Source organism: Schistocerca nitens, chromosome 5 (genome assembly GCF_023898315.1).
Source record: "Schistocerca nitens isolate TAMUIC-IGC-003100 chromosome 5, iqSchNite1.1, whole genome shotgun sequence".
Classification (NCBI taxonomy): Eukaryota; Metazoa; Arthropoda; class Insecta; order Orthoptera; family Acrididae; genus Schistocerca; species Schistocerca nitens.
In genome coordinates this window covers 655,632,393-655,659,623 of record NC_064618.1, presented here as the reverse complement: position 1 = coordinate 655,659,623, position 27,231 = coordinate 655,632,393, and the positions used below count along the sequence as shown (strand labels likewise).

Sequence of the window (27,231 nt, the reverse complement as noted above, 5' to 3'; positions counted from 1 at the left end):
TCTTTCTCCTAATTCATGTATATGTCAAATTTTACTTTTAATTAATGTTTGGCATAATCAGTAATAGTAACCCTCCATTTCTCATATTACGTCGTTGTACATTCCAATTCCTCTCCATCAGTGTGAGTTTCTACTTCACTTTTGGTGTTATGGTTTTTATATTGCAGTTACAACATTTTCATTTCGATCAATAGTTCAGTCAGTCATCTGTATTCAATATACAGTTAAATTCAGACATTGCATAATTAGCTGCTCACAACATTTACATTTTCTCTTGTCACAGATTATTTCACTAATTGCTTGCACAAAATTACTGATACTTTTACCATTAATCCACTCTGTGTTACTGCATGCACATGACCCAAATTCCATAATATGAAGTCCCTAACCATAGCTTAATCATCCAATCTACTAAATTATCATCAGACTCATATCATCATCATAAACATCATCACAATAATCTATACACCAATCTTTATCCTTGACGAACCCAAACTCTGTCATAAAATGCCCTATACAATCCCTGACAAATAACTATATTCATATCATCTCCCAATAAATGCATAAGACCTACAAATCTCAGCATATTTACCACTCACATAGTTACAATGTCAAGAAAGTAGCAAAACAGTATTCACTTGATCATCATCTACATCTACATCTACATCTACACTCTGCAAACCACCGTGAGGGGCATGGCAGAAAATATGTCCCATTGTCCCAGTTATTAGGGTTTCTTCCTGTTCCATTCATGTATGGAGTGTGGGAAGAATGATTGTTTGAATGTGTGTGCGGGAATTATTCTAATCTTGTCCTCACAATCCCAGTGTGGGTGATACATGGGAGGTTGTGTTATGTCCCTAGAGCAGTCATTTAAAGCCAGTTCTTGAATCTTTTTAATAGACTTACTTGGGATAGTTTACATCTGTCTTCAAGAGTCTGCCATTTCAGTTCCTTCAGTATCTCTGTGACACTCTTCGCTGGGTTGAAAAAACCTGTGACCATTGCAACGTAGGCAACATTCTGAACCACATTAGCCAACATTACTTCATTCATATCAAGAAAGAAAAGAGTAGATATTACCTCAATAATTGCTTTCTTACAAGATTTTCATTGAATAACAACGTCTTACTTCTTACGTAACTATTCTTCTCTATGGTCTACAAAAGTCACAAAACTTGAATGGAAAGAGCAAAAATAGCTGGTACAGATGACAAATATTTCCATTTAGCTCTCTGTTTCCGATGTAGAACTTGATTACTTCTATATTCTTCCATTAGTTATTAATTTTCTTTACAATACCATGACAGTAGAGACCATAAAAATCAACCCCCCTGCCTGTCCAAAGTTTTACAAAATTTTGCAAAATGTTTCATGATAATCACAATGTTCCAGGATACATTGTAATAACTATTGAAGTGCAACTAAAATGTGCGACAGAATGAACTCGTAAATCCACATAAAATTAAATTACAGCACAAGAGACTCCTCCCTTCCAATGATGAAATGTGAATTAAGAAAGCACAATTAAATGAATAACTTCAAACATTTATTTTAGCATCCACTAACAGTTAAAATGGCATATGTTGTTACAGTTACTAAAGTAAATCTGAACCTATGACTATTCTCATTAAGACACCTTCTGTTAAAGTTAGCAAGAAACATTTTAATAAAAGGCAGCTACATGTTAAATTTCTTTAATTACTGATTAGCAGTATTAATGTTAATCACTGATCTCCCTTCCCATTACCCGGTCAGTAGTATTCCTCTTCCAACAGAACAAGAAAGCAATCTTACAGCAAGAAATCTTGAAAATGTAGGTATTTGTGATAAATGTCATTAAGTTCTGTTTTTTCTTAAAAGTGTAAATAATTCCTTTCTTTTCTGTAAGCTATAATTAATAATTATGGTTAATTAGAATTACTTGTTAGTTAATTTTGTTAATTACACTAATTATTCTGGTTGGTTGAAAGTATATGGATCCAGAGACCATTTCAAGTCTCAGAAATCTACGATGTATGTATAGCAGGCTGAAGCGACAACGAAAATTTGTATGAAGGCCAGAATTCAAACCCTAGTCTCCTGTCTCCTGCTTATTAGGCAGATGCGGTAACCACTACGTCATCCTGGCATGATGGCTGTGCACAACTGCACCGACCACCCTAGCATGCCTAACTCCTCATTCCAAACTCCAATTCCCACCTCTGCCCACTTAGTATTCCCCCTAAACTCAAACAGTATTGCATTTTGTTCAATGCTGCTGTGCCATTCCTATACAGCTGGAGAGTCTTTGCAATGCTGTTTGAGTTTAGGGTGAATGCTAAGTGGAATGAGGGGTGAATGGGCATTTGAATTGAGGAAGGAGGTGTGCTAGGGTAGCACATGCAGTTGTGCAAAGCTAGGTTGGTGTAATGGTTAGTACGTCTGCCCAGTGAGCGGGAGACCTGGGCTCAAATCCTGGCTTTGGTAAAAATTTTCATTTGTTGCTTCAGCCTGCATATATACATAAATTATTCTGTTAATGGCAGCTTAATTATCAGTCAACTTAATGGAACCTCATTCTTCAAGTCAGTTGCTACACTTCACCTATAGCACATCAGTAGGCAGGGCAGACAAGAAATCTCAGTAAAATGGTGCATAATTAGTATAAGTGTTAATTAAATTAATTACACAGAAATTATTCACCATACAGTAACCAAAGCATAATTAGTTATCACAGACCCTAGTATCCTAGAAGTTTTGCATGAATAATATCATCATCATCATCTTCGTAACATTTCAGAAGTCCTGCTTACATTAACACACTGAACCTTTTCTACTGCGCAACTTTCACAAAATATGTCACAAACTGAACAGAATGCAACTGATTCCTTAATCAGTGAACTATTTAGCCAGTGATTTCAAATTTGCATAGAATGAACAGTAATGACGGCAACAGATTTACTGCCCACATAAACATAGCTACTTTGGAGTTCATTATTTTTGTGAAATAATTGTGTCTGTAACTGATCAGGAAAAGTTAAATGCATCATCATTGCACCTTACAATCTTCTTACAGTCATGTATCCATAAGAGTACTAATAATCTGCAACATTTGTTATTAATCACACTTAGTGTACTCTGCTCTCCCAAGTCTTAATGAATTTGTCAGGAAAAGTGAAATACAACCTAACTTATTTCTTACTAATGACTGTGTGCTCATACAGCACCAACTTACACAAACATCTTATACAACAGTGCCAGTATAATGCAAATTAAATAACACTTGACTTCATACCAATGAATAGAGTAGTAATTTGAAAATTCCCAAAATATAATCTCAGCAAATTACACTAACACTCTGTAATCCTTCCATTACTAGTTGCCTACAAAGAAAAGCCAAAATGTCTCTAAATATCTTACTAATATGTAAAGTTACATAACATGTAATCAAATGAACTGCAAAGTGAGTAGCCAATGCTTCCAAATCATCTAAAACTAGATAGTACTTAACACTAATAAAATTACACAGTCATAAAGAACATAATCTTAATGCAGGTGTTCTTACCAGTATGCTTTAACTAGAAGTATAGTGATTAAAAAACATCATGTGGAATCAACTTTAGATGCTACAGGTTAGTATTTCATTCCTCAAACATAATAAATTATAGACAAATATTTCAGTTTCAAATCTGCCCATGGTACGATATACAGCACAGTCATTGAATCATCACAATCCATCACCTTCCCTATCATTAATCATTAGCTTAGCATACTAGAGCACATTTCACGGACTACTGATTAATATGAACAGGTTTAATTATTACTTCATCTACACACCATAATGCAACCTAATCTTTGATGTTGATCACTACAAAGTAAGGTTAACCATATAGCAGATTTACAAATGTCTATTTGATAAGTACATGTACAAAATTATCCTCACTAGCAGCATAACACAAGGCATTCTTAACATAACGTCTTTCTCCATATCAAAAATCCGTACTTAATTCCTGTAAAATTTCAGCAGAACTTCCTATACCAGCTATTATATGCAATAATAGTAATCTCCCAACATAGCAGCTGAGTGAACGGACTGCATTGCTGCATTTTATTTCCTAGCATTAGTTACTGTATACTGAAATCCACAAATTAATATGTACAGCTAATCACATTTCTCAGCACGTGTCATGAAAATGGCAAAAAGCAAAACCATTTTATGGAAAAAGACATAAAGGAAAGTAAAAATATTAACTGTTCCGAATATGGCTTAATCCTATCACTTAATTACTGAAAGTGGAAAATGAGTAAACTCCAATTTAGTCTTCAGTATTCACATTTTAGTGTATCTCCTAACACAAAATAAACAAGCATCAAATAGTGATCAAATTATTTGAGTCCTACATAAATTCCAAACATTAACATTATCAGTGTCCAAAGTTAGTCCATACAGAAAACAGGGTAAAAAAAAAAAAAAAAAAAAAAAAAAAAAAAAAAAAAAAAAAAAGCTAATACTGTTTCCTCTCGGAGACAAACTTCTGTATGTCACTAATGATCTTGTATTATATTTATTCTATCAGGTGGTCTCCATGACTTCTCATTTAGTACAATTTGAGAATCTTTTCTGCAGTAATGAACCTGCTTCTGTCTCTCTACTTTGCTATAGATTTTTCCTTCACATCTACTTTCATGTTTGAACTACTTGACCTTTTAGACAACCACAGTTCTGCATTTACAAAGTACTGTTACTTTTTCACTTGAAACACATAATGGATCAAAACCATTCAATACAATACCATGTAGCTTTTGGGCAGCTCAAGAAGTAGGTGTCTCAGAGTTGTACATGTTGTTTCTCTCCAGATTAAAGTGTCTTGCACAAGTCTACATCGTTCACTATGTTACTACAAACTTGTCTTCCACCTTTTTGAACTGATTGCGAAATTTATTTATATATTGCTTCTACCACTCAAGTTGTAAATGTTCATGAAATTCTAAAAAAGATTTCCACACAGTAGCATGTTTTTGAGTTTCACATATATTTTGTTCCAAGTGTAACCCCCCTCCCCCCCAACACACACACACACACACACACACACACACACACACACACACACACACACACACACACTCACACACTCGCGCGCGCGCATGTACACGCAACAGGTTTCAAAAAGCTTTTTCTACAGTCTGCTGGAAAACTGACTAATTCAGACAGCTCAGCAACTCAGTCACAACACTCTGTCATCTGTTTCACTTGAAATATCCTTTTCTACACAGTCACGGCATGGAATAATTAGATTTTCATTAACGATATCTGATGCTTGGCTATTCTCCACGTAAGTCACAGTACTGTGATCAGTTTTCTGAAACTGAATATGCTTGTTCACATTGTAACGTGAGCGTGGGGCACACAATACTCATTAAAGCCTGTACTATGGTAAGTGAGCGGGGTTCACCTTAAGAGACGGGATTTTCGTATAGATATTGACCGCGTGTACCTGAATGGTGGCAAATCAGACTTAAACCCACTCTGTAATAGCAATGATCCGTTAAGTAAGTTCAAAATGCAATTACACGTCAGTGTGTACCAAAAGCAACACTGAAGATGCTACCAATTTGATTATAATATGGTCGCCAGCCTAATTAGGCATTAACTGAGTTTCTTCCCTGTACGAGTTGATGTATATTCATGCAAAACAACACGTAGTAACACTGCATAATATAGTAAAATTTTAGAACCAGAAAATCTATTGAACTGATAGTTTCACGTTCTGTACTGATATGGAAAAACCATGAATACATAACTCTACGCTATAATGTATACTACAAAGCTTCGTACTGTCTATTGATCTGATTAAAATTTCAATTTTGATAAAGATAAAACACTGATAAATTTTGACTTAATATATTGACTTTAACTTTTGCTGGTTAAACCAATGTGGAACACATCAGAATTCAAATGAATAAAAGAGGTGGGGGGGGGGGGGGGGGACGACCTGAAACTGTTATGATCACTATATTAAAAAAATTGATTACTGAAATTATCATGCGTTCAAGATTTCCAGTATATGAGTTACTACCCTTTTTGTCTTATTTACTTCTCATTTAAATACCTTTATACCCGTCTCGAAATAATTAAACTTCATTACTATATCAATACTAAAGTTATCTTTCAACTTCGTTAGACCTTCGTTATTCATTTACTGGTTCATTAACAAAACAGTTCACTCTATGGTCCATACGCATACAGTACTAAAAGTTTCAACCTGCTTGTATCGATGCGGCGGTTGGCGAGCGGTGGGATGGCGAGGCACAGAGCACACATACAACCACAGCTATGGCTCTTGACGTATCAGCACTTTAATTCTTCTTAGCGTCGCAATACTTTTCCATTTAGTGCCTATGGAATATTGCCATGCTGTGTGGGCGTTGGAGCAGCATACCCGAGGCTCAGTGAAACTACGTCTTCCAGGAGAGCCTCCTCGCTCCAGAAGGTGTTGCTCAGACCAATGCCAAACTCCAACTACTACTGCTGAGCCCGTTGTGCCGTACAGTACCGTGCGCATTTTCCCGTGCTCTCCTGCCATCCACCTTTTACCGCTCCCTTACAGACAGGATATTCACCCGAGGTTTTGCATTCTACATATCCTAACACATTGCCTACGCATGGACCAGACGCATAGTTACAATTTTAAACATCTTTCAACAGTCTCAACATTTGTTACATTTCAGTTCTATTACAATATTACCTGACATTTGACATAAACATTAATATTCACGTTGAAAATTGTTTACAATTTTCTTAACACAATGGCATGAAACAAAAAAGAAATGAAATCAGAACATCAATTACACTAGTTTATCGAAAAATCAGATAGAAAAAAAATTACTTAGTCGTACAATAGTACAGCGTTGTTGTTGTTACAACATGACTGTTTCGTCTCAGATTTGACAGTTAGCTTATAAGTGTCAGGCTTAATTTGCACAAGCTGAACATCACTTAAAGATGTAAACTTGTCCACTTCCAAAATTTCAAATATGATGTCTTCCTGATCTTCAGTTAAATTTTGTCTTTTGATACCAGAAATCATTTAATCTTGTAATCATTGTCATCTATGTCACTTGAAACTATCATCACACAAGTTAATTACAATGTCATTATTAGGTACAATAACATTTTTGGCAGTAACTGCATCACTTAGTTCATTCTGAAAGTCAAGATTTGCCTGATCACTTTCTTGTTCTACTTCAGATTTGTCGATAGCCAACAATTCATGTGTTTCTAATTTAATTTCAGCAAGTTGAATACTGCTTATATTGGCAGTTCTCAAATTGTTTTCCGGCTGCAAATTTTGATTCTGTGGTTCATTATTTAACTCAACTGTTTCATTATTCATTATCACTAATTTATGATCCAGTGAGTCACACTTTCAGTCTGTTTTGCTAGTCTGTCCTCATATATTGTTACCTTTATGCGCTTTAAGCCATTCTATAAATTCTTCACATGATCGGCACCCCGATACTGATTAACTTTTAGTTTCTATTTATGTTTGCCCAAAATTGTCCCTTCTTATTGTCCTCTGTTCTGATGTACAGTCCAATTTCAACATTTTTGAGTTAACTAATAGTCCAAAATATCACACAAAAGTTTCACCACATGCAATGTTTCTGCATAGCACCTACAAAAGTAGGATACAAACTTTGTACAGTACTCATCTGTTCTGGCATTCCACATTCGTTGTGCTAGTTGTCGCACTTTTTCTGTTCCATATTTCTGTTTCAGTTTTTGATAACAGCAGGTAGCAAACTTGAGTTTATTCCTCATCCATTACTCAATTTTGTGTCTTGTAACAAGACACACACACAGTGCTGTGTGTGAATTTGGCTTTGGAGAAATTTTTTTGGCTTTTGTACATCTGATGTGATAGTACCTGAAATTTAAAAACTATTAATGCAACCACTCTGATTAATTTCAGTGGATCCCAGCTCCTGTATCATGTTGTAATGCAACATAATCTTTAATTCCTCTATAATAAATGTATTTCCATTCTTAACAGTAAAAAATGATATAAACTTGCTGTAATTTTAAACTGAACACAATGTGAACGGTTTTTATGGGTAGTGTATTTAGGTACTTCTCTTGTTTTCTGCTTGTTGTCCTAGAATTCTTCCCAGTACTTTTCATTACATTTTTATTGTTCACAAGTGGTCCGTCACAAACCTGTTATCAACCGCCCTCTGTAGTGAATCAATTCCCACTCATATACAGGCTTTTGAACAATTGTTCTATTGTCAATAGTACAGTATTTAGATATTACAGTTAAAAAACATGACATTCAGTTTTTTGACATATGTACAAAATTGTTTCAAATACTCGTATCAGTTTCAGACAGACAATTCAGCCAGAAAAATGTTGGCACACAAGTTTACATCAAATATTCAGAACAAACAGTGAATTTTATACTTTCTTTAATTGCGTGAAGACAAAACTAAGCATTACTCTCCTCCCATGTTTTCAATATATATTTGAATAGAGCTTTTTAATATTAACAATAATGCTGTTTTTTATAGATGGTATCTTTTGATGAGTTGTTGTTGGATTTTGGGTTGTATAATACCAAATTGTCTTAATTGTTCTGAAAATTAGTGACTCTTATTACATACATTTGTTATACACATGGATAAAAGCAGTTTACAGGTTCTTTCAAACTCTGTTTCAGGTATTTTGGCTAACAGATGAAAACTGAGTAATCATAATATAGTAATTAGAACAGAATATCATAATTTCAGATATTAATTGGAATCTGGGTGATCACTTGCCCTTGAAGAACTAAGTTATGGTATCAGTCAGTACAATATGCTTCCTAAACTTGTCTGTTACATATCAGTCTCTGATGAGATGTCTCCATGTTCTCTTCTGAGAATCAGCATTAATCTAAGTTACAGAATATAAAAATGTGCACATCCGAAACTGAAAAAGAAGGAAAACCCAACAAAAATCTTCATAGTATTTCAAAATTGTTAATATCTGATGCCTTGCCATCTTTGCCAACATCTGCAACCTGCGCCTCTTTATTGCCTGAGGAAGGAAGTAAACACTCCAAAAATTTTGTATAGTTTTTTTCTACTTTCGTGTCCATCAGCAGCACATGGAATTTTGCCTCCTGAAAGTAAGCACTTGCCAGACATCTGTCTCCTTGAAGTTTTAAAGTTTTTTCATGTGAATTCTTCTTTTCATACAACTTAATTATTTGTGTATATGTGTGTTAAATTAAATCCACGAATTTTCATTGTATGTTGTGTTGTTCCAGAATATCCAAGTGTGTGATGTAAAGGTGTGGGATAAACCATGGTTGCCTACACGTCAAGTTACAGAATTATCTTGTTCTGCAAAAACTTCAAGGAGGAAAAGAGAGGTGAGTGAAGTGCTCTTAAGAATGAATTAGTGCAATGTCATCCAGTAACACTATGAAACTTCCTGGCATATTGAAAGGTAGAAGGTAGGAGGCAGGGTACTGGTGAAGGTAAAACACTGAGAATGGGTCATGAGTTGTGCTTCGGTAGCTCAGCCGTAGAGCACTTGCCTTTAAGAGGCAAAGGTCCTGAGTTAGTCTCATTCTGCACAAAGTTTTAATCTGCCAGGAAGTTTCACATCATGTATTCAATTCAGTTGCAATTATATATGTTTGACACTATGTCAACTGCTGGGGTGACACAAATTGTTATACTAGTCTGAAATCTAAGGTCGCCAAGATCACTTGCAAATCTTTTTATTGATCACTGGTTTTAATAGATCTGTAATGTCATCATCAGATCTTTTAATACATCAATAGAAGTTTGTGATCTTCACAGACTTGCATAACTGTGTGACTTGCAGAAGTTCATTACCTTTACACATTTGCATCATTATGTGACTTGCAAGTCTGTAAAGATCATGAACTTCTCTTAATGTGTGCAAGATTTGATGATGATATCAAACATCTGTCAAACAGTTTACTAAAACAAGGAATACAAGCAATCTTGGTGTACCTGATATTTCAGAATTAGTTACAATTACTGCCCTTGTAACTCAAAAGGGTATACGCTGGGTGGTGGTACAAAAAAGTAAGTATTTGAGAAAATTTAGCATGAAAGATTTTTTCTGTTGATGATTTGCTGAAGACACAGTTTTCCAGTTGATCTTTGGAAGAGAAAATATGATTTAAAGAGTTGTGTAGATGTACTTCTAATGTGAATCTAATGGGACTCACAGCTTTGGCTTACATACCACTGAAAATTTTGAAATATTTGAAAAATAAACTGTCCAGAACCAATACTCACAACCATAAAATCTAGATTATGATTTACCCACAATTATAAAAGAAATTGAGAAAGCTATTAAAACTTTATAAAGCTAGTGGAGAAGATTCTATTACAGCAGAACTTTTGAAATGGTCTCTACCAAAAATAAAAAATGAATTAGAATTTTGTTTTTGAGAAAACCTGGAAAACAGAAACTCCCAGGAGGGTGGAAGGTGGCCTTTGAGTTATCCATTATTAAAATACATAAGAAAGGCAATAAGCAAGATGTTAACAACTACAGATGAATTTCATGGCAACCAGTTACATATATTATATTTTCCAAGATAATACTAAACAGACTAGAAACAGCACTGGAGAGTAATTTGTTTGAATATCCAGGTGGTTTTATGAAGGACAAATCAAATTTTGAACAGATATTTAATCTGAAGTCAATCATTTTCCACAGATTGCTGAATTCAATAGAGGTTTGTTGATCTCCAAAAGGCCTTTGATTCCACTGACAGAAATTACGGTAAAATAAAAATGTGAGTATGGATATTGATTTGATGCCCCTTTCAGGTTCTTAGAATATTTCGCTTGAGTGGGCCATAGGAAACAGTAAAACATTCTCTAAAGGTCTGTGCAAAAAGTATAAGGGATTTTTGAGGAGCTATTGTCATAATGGCAAAGTGGTCGCCAGCACGGCAGCTCGGCTTTTTCACAGGACTGGCTGCCCTCTATAATTAAAAAAAGTGGTCAAATGAATAGAGTCGTGATCTGTGGACCTACATTAAATTCCTGCTGGTACCAATGCTTTTTTCCCTGCTCACAGTGTTGAACAGTTCAGTTTATATAAATAAAATTGATATATTGAATTTAGTCACGATTATTATGAATTTATTCATTGAGTTTAGTAACAAATGAAATTATCTGTGTAACCAGTCATTTACCAGTGGAATATTTCCTGAATGGTTGAAATGCTGAAGCTAAACTTTTTTTTAAGGAAGGTGGTAATGAAATACCATAATAATGCTTTACAGTTTCACTTTTTCCAGCAATCTCCAAAAATTTTATAAACAGGTAATGTAGAATCAGCTTCTGAATCATCTGACCACAAATACTATATTGTCAAATTCACAGTTCGGCTTTCTAAAAGGTTCTGATACTGAGAAGGCTGTCTGCATACAGAGCAAGAATGTACTTAATTAATTAGACAATAAATTGCAGGCTATTGGTATATTTTGTGATCTGTCAAAGACTTTGACTGTGTTTATCACAATAGTAAGTAAATTAGAATATCATGGTATAACAGCAAATGCTGCAAAAGGGTTCAAATACTTTATATCTTACAGGAAACAAAGGGTATCAATAGGAAAGAAACATGTATTATGCTATGAGGCAACATCTTACTGGGGACTAATTACGTGGGATGTCCCACAAGGTTCCATATTAGGGCACTTACTTTTTTATGTGCCTATGATGACATTTCATCACTAACAATACCATATGCCATGTCTGTTTTGTTTGCAGATGATACAGACATTGCAACAAACAGCAAATGAAGCGTAGTCTTAGACAGATTGGTTAATGAAATTTTCATGGACATTAATATAAATGGTTTCTAGCCAATTCTTTGTTACTGATATTTGGGGGAAAAAAAAAAACAAAACAAAAAAAAGGACACTACGTACAGCTTAGAACTTGTAAGAGGTTTCCGGCTAGTATATGCGTAAAATATGACGATGACAGATGGAAGAAGTTGACAGTGTTAAATTCATGGGATTACAGAAACTGCTGAAATGTTGAAACAAATCTATATTTGCAGTGTGAATGTTGTCAGACATATCTGATATAAAAATAAAAAAGCGAACTTTCCCTGCAATACATTCTATGTTCCTGTAACCCTCCTGGCCTCAACCATCCAGCCCCTTTCCTGCTCCCATTCCAGCACTACACAGCAGTCATTCCATCACCACACCCAGTCTTTTTTTCTTCTTTTTTATTTTATTTATTTATTTTTTATTTATTTATCTCCTTTTCCACTACTCCCCCCCCTTCCCCCACCTCTACCCAGCCCACTGCCCAACCTGCAGCACTTCACTGTCCGTCATCCCCACCGTACTATCCCTCCCCCTCCCTGCCCTAGCCTCCTCCTTTCCCCCAACCAGCTGCTGCTGCTCGCAGTGTGGTTTCAGTTGCCTGAGACTGCAGTCGTGTGTATGTGTGTGTGTGTGTGTGTGTGTGTGTGTGTGTGTGTGTGTCTATTGTTGACGAAGGCCATTGGCCGAAAGCTTTAAGTGTGAAAATCTTTTTGTTGTGCCTATCTGTGACTCAGTATCTCCACTATATGCTGAGTAGCAACTTTCCTTCTCATAATATTGTTACATTCCATACTGAATTTCCATTGTTTGATTTTTGCCTGACAGATTTTCTTCGATTCTAACCCGGTGCTGTTCTCCTTCATTATTATTTTCTTTTGCATCACTATACTCTATGTTCGTCCTCTTTCTGTTCTTTCCTGTGTTTCTCTTGTTGCCTTACAAACCGCGCTACACGCTCTACTTACATGTCACACTGTATCAACCGTCTCGGCCCTGCACAACAGACGGCTACAAGACCAAGCTGATTGTTGGTGCAGCACCTTATGTCCCACATTTCTCCCGCTGATATAATTATTCCTATAATTTTAAATTGAATGCTCTCTCTGTGTCATTTCACATATTTTTGCATGTTTACTCCCGTACCTTTCCAGTGCCACACGATATTGTATCTCATCCTACGAACCCGTCCCCACCCCCAACACTTTCACCGTTCTGTCCCAGTTCACACCCACTAATTTCACCATCCAGTCACATCTGCTATCCCCCTTCCTCACACTTATCTACCCACAGGCCTGCTAACCACAGTAAAATATATATATATATATATATATATATATATATATATATATATATATATATATATATATATATATGTTATTCTTTACTTTGATCTTTGTGGCTTCTCACCAATTTTAGCGAGATTTCGCATTTCGCTATCGTCAGCTCCCTCAGATTTCATCTTGTTTCCCCCCTTTTGCATCCAATTTCATCCTTATTGTATATTTTCACATGTGTTTGGGTGTAATTTTGCGAAATTTTTCGGACGTTATTCTAAGTTATTTACGGAATTTTTTGCATTTTTCCACCACCATGGATCCTTGCTTGTTCCATCTGCATCAATACAGAAGTCTCCTTATCCCTAGCCAATCCCACATGCTGTTCCTCCATTGTTGCTTGGCTCGTGGGATCTCCGCTAATGGCCTTACCTTCAAATTACTTATCTCTGGCTGCCACCCCTCCTTCCACAATGACCTCCACTTGTTCAAATTCCACCAATCCTTAGCCCTCACAAACATAGTCCTGCAAAACCATATCAACCAAGCCCAAACCTCTTTGCAGTACCTTTCCTCCATCTGCAAGATTCACCTGCTATGCAATCCCAAATTCCTGGAACCCATAGCACACATTGAAGCTCTTGCCCTGCAGGAACTTGAGCAACATGCACAATGCCACCTCAAAAAACTCTCCATCCTGCTCACTTCCTACTCTCGCCTTGGAGTGCTGCTGTCTACCACATCTACAACAACCTCCAAACCTCCCCTCATAGCAGACAAATCCTCTCTCGCAGACCTGCTGCACTTACCCCACCCTCCAGAACTCCCTCCCACCACCACACAGAATTCAGAACCTAAACAGACCCACAACACAGTCATGAACCTTTACTCCAGAAGCCTTAGCCCCACAGAAATATCAGTCTTTTCCAAAGGCCTCACCGTTTGCCCCACTTCCACATTCAATCATGCAGGACTTGTTAAAGACCTTCTCTCCTTCTCCCAGTCCCTACAGTGGAAACACTTTCGCCACCAACCCTACCAATCGGACTCAACCAAAGACCAATACTGAACCTTGCCTAACTCAGTTCACTCCTCCATCTAACTGTGATCCACCCCCATTGCCCCCAAACCTCCCCATTTTAACTTTCCAGAGTTTCTTAACCTCAAACCTTGCCTCACCGTCATTCCCCAAATCCCTCAATGTGCAGACTAACCTTACATCTGCAGAAAGAACCACAGTCCACCATCTAAAAACTGATCCCAACATTATAATCCTACCTGCGGACTAAGGCTCCACCACTGTTGTTCTGAATTGCAAGGATTATGTGGCGGAAGGACTCTACCAGCTATCAGACACTTCCACCTACAAACCTTGCCACAGTGACCCCATTCTAGTAATCCAGCGGGATCTCCAGTCACTACTCAAATCCTTAGGCCCATCCCAGAACCTCTCCCTGGAGTCCATCTCTCTACTCACCCCTACCACCCTGCACTCCTACCTTCTACATGCTTCTTAAGTCAATAAACCTAACCTCCCAGGATGTCCCATTGTGGCCAGTTACTGTGCCCCCACTGAGAGAATCTCTGCTCTCATAGACCAACACCTTCAACCTATTACCTGGAACCTACTGTCCCATATAAAAGATACCAACCATTTCCTCCACTGACTCTCCACAGTTCCTGTCCCTTTACCACACGGTGCCCTGCTCATCACTATTGATGCCACCTCCCTGTACACTAACATTCGTAATGCCCATGGCCTTACCGCTATTGAACACTACCTTTTCCAACGCCTGACGGATTCCAAACCAACAACTTCCTTCCTAGTAGCCATGACCAACTATATCCCCACCCACAATTACTTCTCCTTTGAAGGCATTACCTACAAACAAATCAGGGGTATGGCTATGGGAACCAACAAGGCACCATCCTATGCCAACCTATTCATGGATAATCTAGAGAAATCCTTCCTAAACACTCAGAATCCTAAACCCTTCACCTGGTTCAGATTCATTGATGACATCTTTGCTACCTGGATCGACGGTGAGGACACCATATCCACATTCCTCCAGAACCTTAACTTCTCCTCCACTTGCTTCACCTGCTCCTATCCAATCCAACAAGCCATCTACCTAGATGCTGACCTCCACCTTGAAGATGGCTACATCAGTACCTCCATCCATATCAAACCTGCTAGCCACCAGCAATACCTCCTCTTCGACAGCTGCCACCCGTTACATATCAAGAAGTCCCTTCCGTACGGTTGTCACATCTGCAGTGGCAAGCAGTCCCTCTCGAAATACACCAAGGGTCTCACTGAAGCCCTCATTGACTGTAATTATCCTTCCAACCTTGTACAAAAAAAAATCTCCCATGCCTTATCTTTCCAGTCTCCCACCACCTCCCAAAGCCACACCATCCGGCTGCAGAGGAGCATTCCCCTCGTAACTCAGTACCACCCAGGACTGGAGCAACTGAATTACATTCTACGCCAGGGTTTAGATTACCTCTCGCCGTGCCCTGAAATGAGAAATGTCCTGCCCACTATCCTTCCCACCCCTCCCACTGTGGTATTCTGCTATCCACCGAACCTACACAATATACTCGTCCATCCCTACACAACTCCTCCTCCCAATCCCTTACATCATGGCTCATACCCCTGTAATTGGCCTAGATGCAAGACCTGTCCCATACATCATCCCACGACCACCTACTCCAGTCCGGTCACCATCACCACCTATCCCATCAAAGGCAGAGCTACCTGTGAAACCAGTCATGTGGTCTACAAGCTAAGCTGCAACCACAGTGCATTCTATGTAGGCATGACAACCAACAAGCTGTCTGTCCGCATGAATGGCCACCGACAAACTGTGACCTGGAAACAAGTGGACCACCCTGTTGCTGAACATGCTGCCAAACATGATATCCTTCATTTCAGTGACTGCTTCACAGCCTGTGCCATATGGACCCTTCCCACCAACACCAGCTTTTCTGAATTACGCAGGTGGGAACTTTTCCTTGAATACATCCTATGTTCCTGTAACCCTCCTGGCCTCAACCTTTGTTAGTCACTGTCCTCACCCATCCAGTCCCGTCCCTGCTCACATTCCACCACTACACAGCCGTCATTCCACCACCACACCAAGTCTTTTATTCTTCTTTTCTCTTTTTTATTTTTTAAATTATTTATTTATTTATTTCTCTCTATGTCTCTCCTTTTCTGCTACTTCCATCCCCTGCCCACCTCTCCCCTTCCCACCGTCTAACCTGGAGCACTTCACTGTCTGCCATCCCCACCATACTATCCCTCCCCCTCCCTGCCTCAGCCTCCTCCTTTCCCTCACCCAGTCACCACTTCCATCATGCACTGGTGCTGCTGCTCACAGTGTGGTTTCAGTTGCTTGAGACTGTAGTGGTGTGTGTGTGTGTGTGTGTGTGTGTGTGTGTGTGTGTGTGTGTGTGTGTTGTTGACAAAGACCATTGGCCGAAAGCTTTAAGTGTGAAAATCTTTTTGTTGTGCCTATCTGTGACTCAGTATCTTCGCTATATGCTGAGTAGCAACTTACCTTCTCGTAATATTGTTACATTCCATCCTGAATTTTCATTGTTTGATTTTTGCCTGACAGCTTGTCTTCGATCCTAACCTGGTGCTGTTCTCCTTTATTACTATTATTTTCTTTTGCATCACTATACTCAATATTTGTCCTCTTTCTGTTCTTTCCTGTGTTTTTCTTGTTGCCTTACAAACCGCACTGCACACTCTACTTAAAAGTCATACTGCATCAACCGTCTTGGCCCCACACAACAGACGGCTACAAGACCAAGCTGGCTGATGGTGCAGCACCTTCTGTCCCACATTTCTCCCGCCGATATAATTATTCCTATACTTTCAAATTGATCACTCTCTCTCTGTCATTTCACATATTTTTGCGTGTGCTTGTGCATGTGCATGTACATGTTGTCTAATTCTAACAAAGGCCTATTTGGCCAAAAGCTTTGTTTGACTGTGTTTTTGTTGTGCCTATCTGCGACTCAGCATCTCCACTATATGGTGAGTAGCAGATTCCCTTCTCATAATATTGCTAAAATGGCTTATGCTTGCTTTTATTCCATAACGACATAGGGCTCATTTTTATGAGGGAAGGGGAGATGGTGGTGACTCATAAAGCCAAGCTAAACTTTTGGGGTCCAAAAAAGGTGTCATAAGAATTATTTGTCATGTGAACTCAAGAACATGTTGCAGAGGCCTGTTTAGGGAACTAGGGATTCTACCTATTGCATCCGAATTGCATTCCTTAATGAAATTTGCTTTAAGAACTACCTTTCTCAAAGCAACAGTTAAATTCATGAAATAAATCTTCACAAAGATTTATAGTCAGTCATTTTACTCCAGAAAGGTGTCTCATATACAGGAATGCTCATTTTCAGTATCTTACCAACAGCCATAAAAAATTAACTGCTAACGGAGTTGAGTTTAAGAGCTGACCAAAATGTATATTGGTGGCTAACTCCTACTTCATTGATGAATTTCTTAGTAGTATCAACAGATGTGTATATGTGACTACTAATATCAAACAATAAGTGTATCACATACTATCTGACTTGGGTATAAATTCGATGCAGTGTTTCGATCATTGTTGATAAGTGTTATAAAACTATTTTTCTATTTGAAGATGCATGGCTACAATAGCTAAGAATCATCATATGTATTGAACATTTACAAGTTTGTCACAAGTTTCTTACTACCTAGTTAATGAAAATATTTTTAAAGATTTTTTGGCTTATTTCACATCAATAAGGACAATTTCACTAGGGATCTGCAGAGGTACATTAGCATATTTGTTTTCATTTGTAACTGTTTATTGTGTATTCTTCTTTTCTGGTGTGCTCTGTGTCATGCAGGGTCTCTTCACTGTGGATCTATTGGAATGAAAAGTACATGTAATCTAATAAAGTGCAGTTTTATAATTTAAAAAAATAGTCAGTATTTTAGAAAGAGCTGTTTCATGGAGAACTATTATGAGCTTTTCATCAGTTTAGAAGATGAAATATAATTAATTGCATTACTGTATTTTTCCAAAGTTTGTTCGCTTCATTCTTGTGGAGAAAACACAGTGCAACCTAATCTCACTCTCTGCTGTATTGTCAGTTAAACCATGTATGAGAAACATCATCTTTCATTAACAATATTTAGTAATCTTACATTTAGTAAATTTATAACATGTATTTTGCATACATGTCTTCCATAAAATAACCATCATTGACATCTATATAATTACTCTGCAATTCACAATTAAGTGCTTGACAGAGGATTCATTGAACCACCTTTAAGCTACTTGTCTACTCTCGAACAGCATCCAAAATAAATAAATGCTCCAGTATTTCTGTAGGAGCTCTGGTTTCTCTTATTTTATTATGGTGATAATTTCTCCCTATCTAGGTGGGTGGCAATAAAATATTTTCACACTCTGAGGAGAGAGTTTGTGATTGAAATTTCCTGAGATGATCATGCCACAGTGCAAAACGCCTTTGTTTTAATGACTGCCACCCCAATTCACATATTGTATCTGTGGCAGTCTCCACTATTTCATGATAATCCAAAACAAGCTCTCCTTCTTTGGACGTTTTCGATGTCTTCGATCAATCCTATCTGATGTGAAAATCACACTGGACAGCAGTGCTCCAGAAGAGGGCGCTCAAGCATAGTGTAAACAGTCTCTTTAGTAGACCTATTCACATCTGCATCTATATGGATACTCTGTAAATCACACTGAAGTGCATGGCAGAGGGTTCATTGAACCACCTTCACAATAATTCTGTTATTTCACTCTTGAACAGCGGGTGGAAAAAGCGAACACCTGTATCTTTCCATGTGACCTCTGATTTCCCTTGCTTTATTATGATGATCATTTCTCCCTATGTAGGTCAGTGTCAACAAAATATTTTCGAATTCGAAGGAGAAAGTTGGTGGTTGAAATTTCATTAGAAGATTATGCCTCAGCAAAAAATGACTTTGTTTTAATGGTGTCCATCCCAAATCCTGTATTATGTCCATGACACTCGCTCAGTTATTTCGCGATAATACAAAACGTGCTGCTCTTCGTTGAACTTTCTCTATGTACTCTGTTATCCTATCTGGTAAAGATCCCAGACTGTGCAGCAGTCAGCCACTTTTTTGCTAAACAAAACAGCCAAAATTTTTATAATCAATTTTTTGTTGAACAGAAGTCATTTTCCTAGATTTAAAAAAATTGTCTCGTGGACAAGTGTCGAAACTGCGCAGAGTAGACACAAATGGCTGACAGTGCAAAGATTGTCTTCAGTTTTTTCATGTTTGATTCTGCAAAGCCACCACCTTGTGTGGCGACATTAATAGCCTGTGATACTATTTCCCCTTGATTATGGAGTAAGAGCAGTGGATCTTGCAACTCAAAGCTAGTCTAGCAGTATAACTGGCAGGGTTAGAACAGTTGAGAGCAATAAAGTTAAGAACAGGGTAGATGGCTGGATTGTGTTCAAACTTGTGAAAACAGGCTAGAGGCTCAAGGGAATCTAATAGCTTTATTCTAGATCGCTCTGAGAAGACAAAAAAAAAAAAAAAAAAAAAAAAAAAACAAAATTGTATGTCAAAGCTATTAGTAGCCACAGTGGCAAAGAGATGAAGAAAGTTTTTCTGTTATGGAGTTGTAATGGAAGGGGAATGTCTGAAACATACAGGACTAGATAACTATCATTTTTAAACCAAGTGCACGGGTCAGTGATGTCACCTGTGATTTAGGCTCTCTGGGGAAATATATTTATAAAGTGGGTCATGTAGTAGTTATTATGGGTGCTGGGAACAGTTTGGACTATAACCTCAACCACACAATTAAGGATGACATTGGGAATACCATTGGGAATGCTCCACACCCAAATATAAATGCAGACCTTCAGAAGCTGTTAAACACCAGTGGGGCAATCCTGTTGTGGGTGTGACTCATTCTTTGCCCCTCACACTGCATGGTCTACAATTGCACATTTCCCTGTGAGAGGTTACTTTTGCAACTAATGTACAGAGGCAATCGTAACTGAGCCCTGTCTGCCTAGTCCTGCCCAGTCCTTGTGACTTTCTGAAAGGAAGAGCTTGTAACATTACTGACCTTAAACCATGATAATTTCTCTTGATTTGTGGTGAATTGATAAACAAATAGGTGGTTAGAACAAATCTAAATAACCGATGTGGCACAGTAAGTGTTAGATTTCAGTCAGTGAACTTACTTTCCTACAAAATACTTTATTAATAATCATCTGTTGTTTCCAAGATCCATTAATTTTGGAAATTAAGGTCAGCAATGTACAGACTTCAGAGTTTATTTACATGAGAATCTCTGTTAACATCTATTGTGAGACATATAGTTGGTAGAACAGTGACCCAAAGAACCTGACTCATTGCACGTTTAATGACAGAAGTTTTGATTATGGCTGAACACAGTCTCATTTGTACTAACTGCACTTTACAATTTTCTGATGACTGAGTCATGGTAAATTACATACTGACTGCTGAACAAACACAGTGTATGGCATTTAAAATACTCATGTAGGAAGGTTTTGTTTAAAATATCAAATTACGGAGCAATATTAATAATAATATATGAGGAAGGAATTATAGGGAATACTTTTTAGGGAATACTTTTAAACACTCAGTAATGAGTGTATTTTAATTAACTATTAGCTGTGTATTCTCAAAATTGCATTAAGATTGGTTCTGCTTTTAGCAGAAATTTTGAGGTGCATATTTTTTTCACTTGCTTCTACTGAAGGATACTCTGAAATAGAAAATATTGCATGAGAGATATTTCTCAAACATGTTTTCCCAATTAAAGTATAAGGTTTTGGTCACAGAAAATTTAGAGCTACAAGACGGTAATATTGTATTTTTGAAAGGTTTGCATCTTTTAAAGTTCTAACAACCTATTTTTCCTACAGTGACTACTATTTTGGATATAGATATTTCCTCAAATACAAAATCTTGCATGAAGTAGAAATGTTCTTTACAGAACAGAGAAATGGGTCTTTCAAATGAAGTATGTCAATCCCAAAATGTAAGGTTATTTTTTAAGTGTATTTTGTTTTATTGAATCTTAAATTTTGAATATTCCTTTAAAGAAAAAGATTTTACTCAAAATATCTGTGTTGTTTTTAACAGCCAACTTTATTACAGCCTGAAAAAAGATTATAAAAATAAAGCTTATGAGAGAGTTGTTCTATTTCATGTTCATTCTGCATTTGGATTACATAGCGTGATTTTGCTAAGTGGGCACAAACTGCAGGAAATGTTCTGTGAGAGGATGAGCATAAAATGACAAGTAGATATTTGGCTGAAAATTCATGGTGTCTATGGTACAGTGTATTTATTAATTTATAATGCCTGTACAGTACAATAAAGTGCATAACATGGTGTAATGGGATAACTGTTAGAAAAACTGTTGGAAGTGAGCCCACCCATCACCCCCCCCCCCCCCCCTCCCCGGGACTCTACATCTGCGCAAGCAAACCACACAACACAGCAGTGACTCACGCACATGTTCAAATGTGCCATTCCACAACCAAATGACCATGCAGGCAGCACTTACGCATTGCTCTAGCACCTGTGGGCCTGGAATGGGCTTTGCATACACGATTTCTTTCAGTTGCCTCCACAGATAGAAATCTAAATGGTTGAGGTCTGGTGACTGGGTGGGCCATGTGTATGGACCACCTTGTCTGACCACTGGCCAGGATAGATGAAGTCAAACTGCCTGTGCATGGAAATGCAGAGGTGAGCAGAGCACCATCATGTAGTAGCTGCATTACGTTTAGTACATTCAAAGGCACATCTTTCCACTCAAAGGCACATCTTTCAGTGGGGGGAAGCAAGACCACCTGCAGGAAGTGTAGGTATGTCATGTCTGTGAGGCATTGTGGAAAGATGACTGGTCCCACAAGGCTGTTGCCAATAATCCTCTCTCACACATTGTGGCTGAACTGGTGTGGATGGTTTGCTGCCTCCATACCAGTCTGTGACCAGTAGGTTGGTATTGAGAAGATTATGATACTGCCACTTGTAACGGAACATATTAAAGGCTTTACTTTAATGAAGTATGCGATCCCTTCCAAATTCAACCAGTTTAATGAGTATTTATGATTATAGAAAAGTTATTGTGTATGTTAACAATGATTGCACAACATGTCTCCATAAACAGTCAACCCATTAAATTATACTGAATAACTGACCCACACAAAAGTTTATATCACTTGATCACTGATACAGCAAATGTCATCATGAAAAACACTAAGTTTATCTTAAATAATTAATATGAAGTACGAAAAATAGTGGCCAACTTAGGTATTTTGGATCTCCTTAAATAAAAATCACCCAGTGAAACCTATTTGTTCACTAGGAGCGTTTTCACTCAGTATTCACGTAATCAATCCTATTTTAGACGAAAACCAATGTAATTCTTCATAATTCACGTTACTTACTTATTTATGCAAATTAGAGAAGTCAATTGACAAACTTCTAAAAAACAGCCTTTTTGTAACAAAGAATTATTCTGTCAAGTCAACAAATCTGTCTGTCATTTTAATAACATGTTAAATTATGTCACTCGATGCAAATTAATAACTTTTCTGCACAAATTATAACAACAGATGTACATGTGACTTATAAACTATATCTCTTTTTAGTAGTTCTTTGACAATGTTATAAATACAAGCAGCAAGAAGGGTCGAGAGAGACAGTCGGAGGCAGTAGGGCAGTCGGAATGTCACTTTGGTGAAGTGTGTTTCTGTGTTATTGTTTGGGATGGAAAAACAATGCAAAGAACATGTAAAGGAAGTACTACTTTGTGTTGTGTTATGGTCTTTGGTGGACAGTGGAATTAAGATGGGTACCAAAGTAATAAATATTTGATGTTTACATATGTGTTGGTTTCGTTTGTTCTTTATCATCAAAAGCACATGAAAAACACGGGACCTCATGTGTTTACCCTAGACAACCAGATTTAGAGCCAGCATCAGCATCGAGACACAGCAGCGATCCAGCAAGCAGCAGCGATTACTACAATACAATACATTGTAATGGCGCCAACCTAACATCAAGTGCTAACAAGCTCCGTAAATTGGAGTGAAATAGTGCGTTTACAGCAATTAGCGATATCAACGACGACCAGGCGGACCATTACAAAAGTGGGGGCTCGTCCGGGATGTTTGAGTGCATCAATGATAATAGTGCAGCGATAAATTTCGTAAGTGCTTAGCATTCCGAAAAAGTTTATTTGTGCAGTGTGGCAACAGTGAAAATATGTCAAAAATAAATAAATAAATTGTGTTTGTGCGACTACGAAAAACTATCATCACACCGCTCGGAAGATTAACGTCTGGATTATGTCAATGGATTTCATCAATCAAGACTTCAGCTTCAATAAAACCGAATATAAGTGAAGAAAGCCAACAAGAACACCGACCACGACATCATAGCATAGACATAAAGCAAGGTATTTTGTTGTTGTTGTCATTTAAAATAATTAATTGTTAACATGTCTCTACCTGAGAGGGGTGAGATCGTAGGAAATGTAAAAATTGAACCAGGGGATGGTGAACAATTAAACTTAACAGAGTGGCTAGCAGGGTTTGCAACTCAAATAAGCTCGCAACTTAAACAATCGAGTGAACAAGTAAGTTTGAAACTTAAGGAAAACACAGATAGACTGGATAAGTTAAGTTTGAATTTTGATCTATTAAATACTCATCTCAATGAGAAGTGTGAGGAAATTAAAACTACCCTCAGTAAGGACACTAGAGAACAGTTGATACACTTCAGAAAAGAATTTCAAGTTAAAGTTGAAAGTTTAAATGAAAACATACAAGCTAACACAGACAGCATTGCTGTCATCTACAACAGAGTAGATGCTGAAGCTAAAAGATTAGATCAAAGAATAGACAAAACATCAGAAGACCTTAAACAAGAATACAACCTGTACACCACTAATGTAGATACAAAAGTAGAAAATATGCACACTAAATATTCACAATTGGAAGATGCATTGATGTCCAAACAAACGATTTACAATCAAAATACAATGTATGGGCACATCCAAGTGAAATGCTTTCCTGGTGAAAATCTGCACCCTATTGACTTTATTCACCAATGTAAGGATATGTTTGTTGTAGGAATGTCAGATAACCTAAAAATCAAGTTAGTAAAACGGTTTCTAGAAGGGGAGGCCCTATCCTGGGCAAATGAGAATAATGATTCTTGGAATACTTTTGAATAGTTTGAAGCTAAATTTATTTGCAAATTTTGGTCACAATCCATACAAGCCAGATTAAAGTCAGAATTTCTAAATGGACCAGTGTATAGAGGGAAAGTAGGGGGAATGCAAAAATTTTGCAGAGATCAACTGAAAAAACTTGCTCATTTAAATAACTCTTTTGATATTATGACACAAATTGATGTTTTAAAAAGAAGATTACCAGAGAGACTGCAGTGGGAATTGGTCCATGGAACAGACGATTCAATGGAAGAGTTCCTGAAATTTGTAGATAGATTAGATAGGGCCTTGGAAAGAGAAAGTAACCAAAGTTTTGGCTCTGGCAACAACCAGTATGGGGGGTGGAACAGGAATGTAAATAGAGATTATTATTGGAGGAGAGACTTTGAAAATTCTGGAAATAATGCTCCAAATAGGGGAGATAGGAGATATGAAAATGATTTCAGAAACAATACGCAGGAGGGAGGATGGAGGAGAGATAACAGGAATGATAGAAATAGGTATTGGGGAAGAGAACAAGATAGAAGGGGGTTTGTTGAAACTAGTGAACAAAACGACAGCTACAAACGGACAGACCGAGGAAACCAGCCGGGAAACGGTGGACAGTCCCACTAGATGTCCGTAGTTTTGGGGCTAGACAATATTATGACAGGACAACACATAACCGAAACTGGAAAAGGAGAGGATACAATGTAAAGAGAAATTACCATGAAAATACTGATGTTGTTAGAATGAATAAATTAGAATTTAATAAAAGGTTTTGGGATACTATGAGTAAAAGTGATACAGTTAATAAAAACTGTGTTCAAGCACAGGTAGTTAGTGAAAGTACAGAAGTTGAAGGTATTGCAGAGTTCCATAGTTGGGCTGAAAAGGATACTGGTGTGAATAACAAGTCAGACACACCACAAGTAGAATCTATTTTGGGGGGTTTATTTGATACGAAGGGGGATGACGAAGAGTTTAATGGAGCCAAAGACTCAATTGCTGAGATTCAGATACATAGGGGGGAAACTGAAGATGAGGTTGTTGTGGAGGAGGAGGAAGAAGTAATAGAGGGACATTTAAATAATGATCCTAAATCAAGTGATGTTATTGATGAGAGTGTGGAGGAAGAAATAAAAGTATTTGTAGAATTGAAAAGTGATGATGTGGTAAAGGTAAGTGATGTGACAAACATGGGTAATAATGAGGTTAATTTAAGTGAAATGCAGACTAGGGAATGTGTATCTGAGGACAAGCTATTGCCTATTGGGAACTATGAAACGCTAATCTATGAGAATGGTAATAATAATAATATTAAAGAAAATATAAAGGGATTGAATGTAAATGTGTGTTTTCAAGAAAAAGGGGAAAAGTTTTTAGAAGTTTTGTGGAACAACTATGGGAACTGTATAAACAAAGATGCCTTTTGGAAAGAATTAGCAAAGGTAAGTGCAACCTTGTATCCTATATGGTGGATAAGAATCCGTAGTGGACTTTATAAAAAATGGGGTGAAAACAATAATTTGTTGAGTGGCAACACAGTGTTAAGAGGAACAGATAAAAACAAAGGTTTATATTTAAATGTCAATGCTTTGCAAACAGAGAGGGATGTGGCTAAGCGTAGGAAAAAGACATTAGACTTAGGAACTAAAGAAATTGAAAATGATCTATTGTTTGAGAATACTGAAATAGACAAAGATGTTGAGCTAGGTTGTCCATTTGAAGAAGAAAAAAAAAAAAAAAAAAGAAGCCCACATCCTAATGCGTATAGACTTATCTTTCCCAGATCAAGAAGGTTATTTGGATTAAGAAACATCACTGAATTGAAATCATATAAACATGATAAAGCACATTTCCCTGTTTGAATACAACAACTTACCCATTTTCCGTAAAGCGTTTTACCAGCAAAGATTTTTACTGGGTGTGTCAAATAGCAACTACCACTACAGACCCTGGAAAAGTTCCAGATGTCTGAGACAATGTTTTTATATTTTTATTGTCACCATTGAATATTAAATTTGGAGACATCTTCTTTACTTGCAAGGGGCAAGTTTAACCATGCACCCAAAGAGGTGACAAACATTTATTACTTTCTTTTTGTATTGTTGAAAAAGGGACATACTTGCACCAAATATAAAAGACAATGTAAAAATTGTTGTGCAAGACCCATCATTTTGTTACTATTCTTTTCTTAGGCATAAGATTTGTGTACAATTTTCTACAGCTAATCAGATGTTCACCAAGTTTGATGTTTGTGTTATGTTGTGACCAAATTAAGTGTGCAATTTTGGTATTAATATGTTCTTGTACTATCTTGACTATGTGTCTCAATGGGAGACAAGTTTTTTAAATATTTTCTTTTTTTTAAAATGCATATTATATTCATACATGTGACTTCTCTAGTGTTTGTGTTTATATATATATCATGTCCATACTTATAATTATGTTCTTTGTTTTCATTTCCTTTATGTGGCTCAAAACGAGCAGACAGTTGCATTGTTTTTCCTATGGACATCTGACCTGTCCATCTATGTAATATATTTATGTTCCTTCTATTATCTTGATTATTCTGTGACTCAATGAGAGCTGACTTTGAAATAATTTACATATATTTTTTTTTTATATCTTAAGATCGCATGTGATATATTTGTGTGTGTTTTTGATCATTTTCCATGTGGCGCACTGGGAGCAAAGATTAACAATTTTTTTTTACTTTCATATATTACTAAATATTTTTATGATGCTGTCATACTGAGAGCCTTAACACAAAGTGCATTTGAAACAACACAACTAAAATATTTTCAGGAAAAAGTCATTTTG

The 27,231-nt window shown here is 37.1% G+C and overlaps 1 protein-coding gene across 1 annotated transcript in view; it reads left to right on the top strand.

The window, feature by feature from the left end:
* The window catches only part of LOC126260265 (uncharacterized), a 426,131-nt gene that overhangs the window by 238,781 nt on the left and 160,119 nt on the right, over positions 1-27,231 (top strand). The window contains exon 5 of the mRNA XM_049957594.1: positions 9,291-9,395. Coding sequence (XP_049813551.1) covers positions 9,291-9,395 — 105 coding nt within the window. The remainder of the gene's footprint in view (positions 1-9,290; positions 9,396-27,231) is intronic.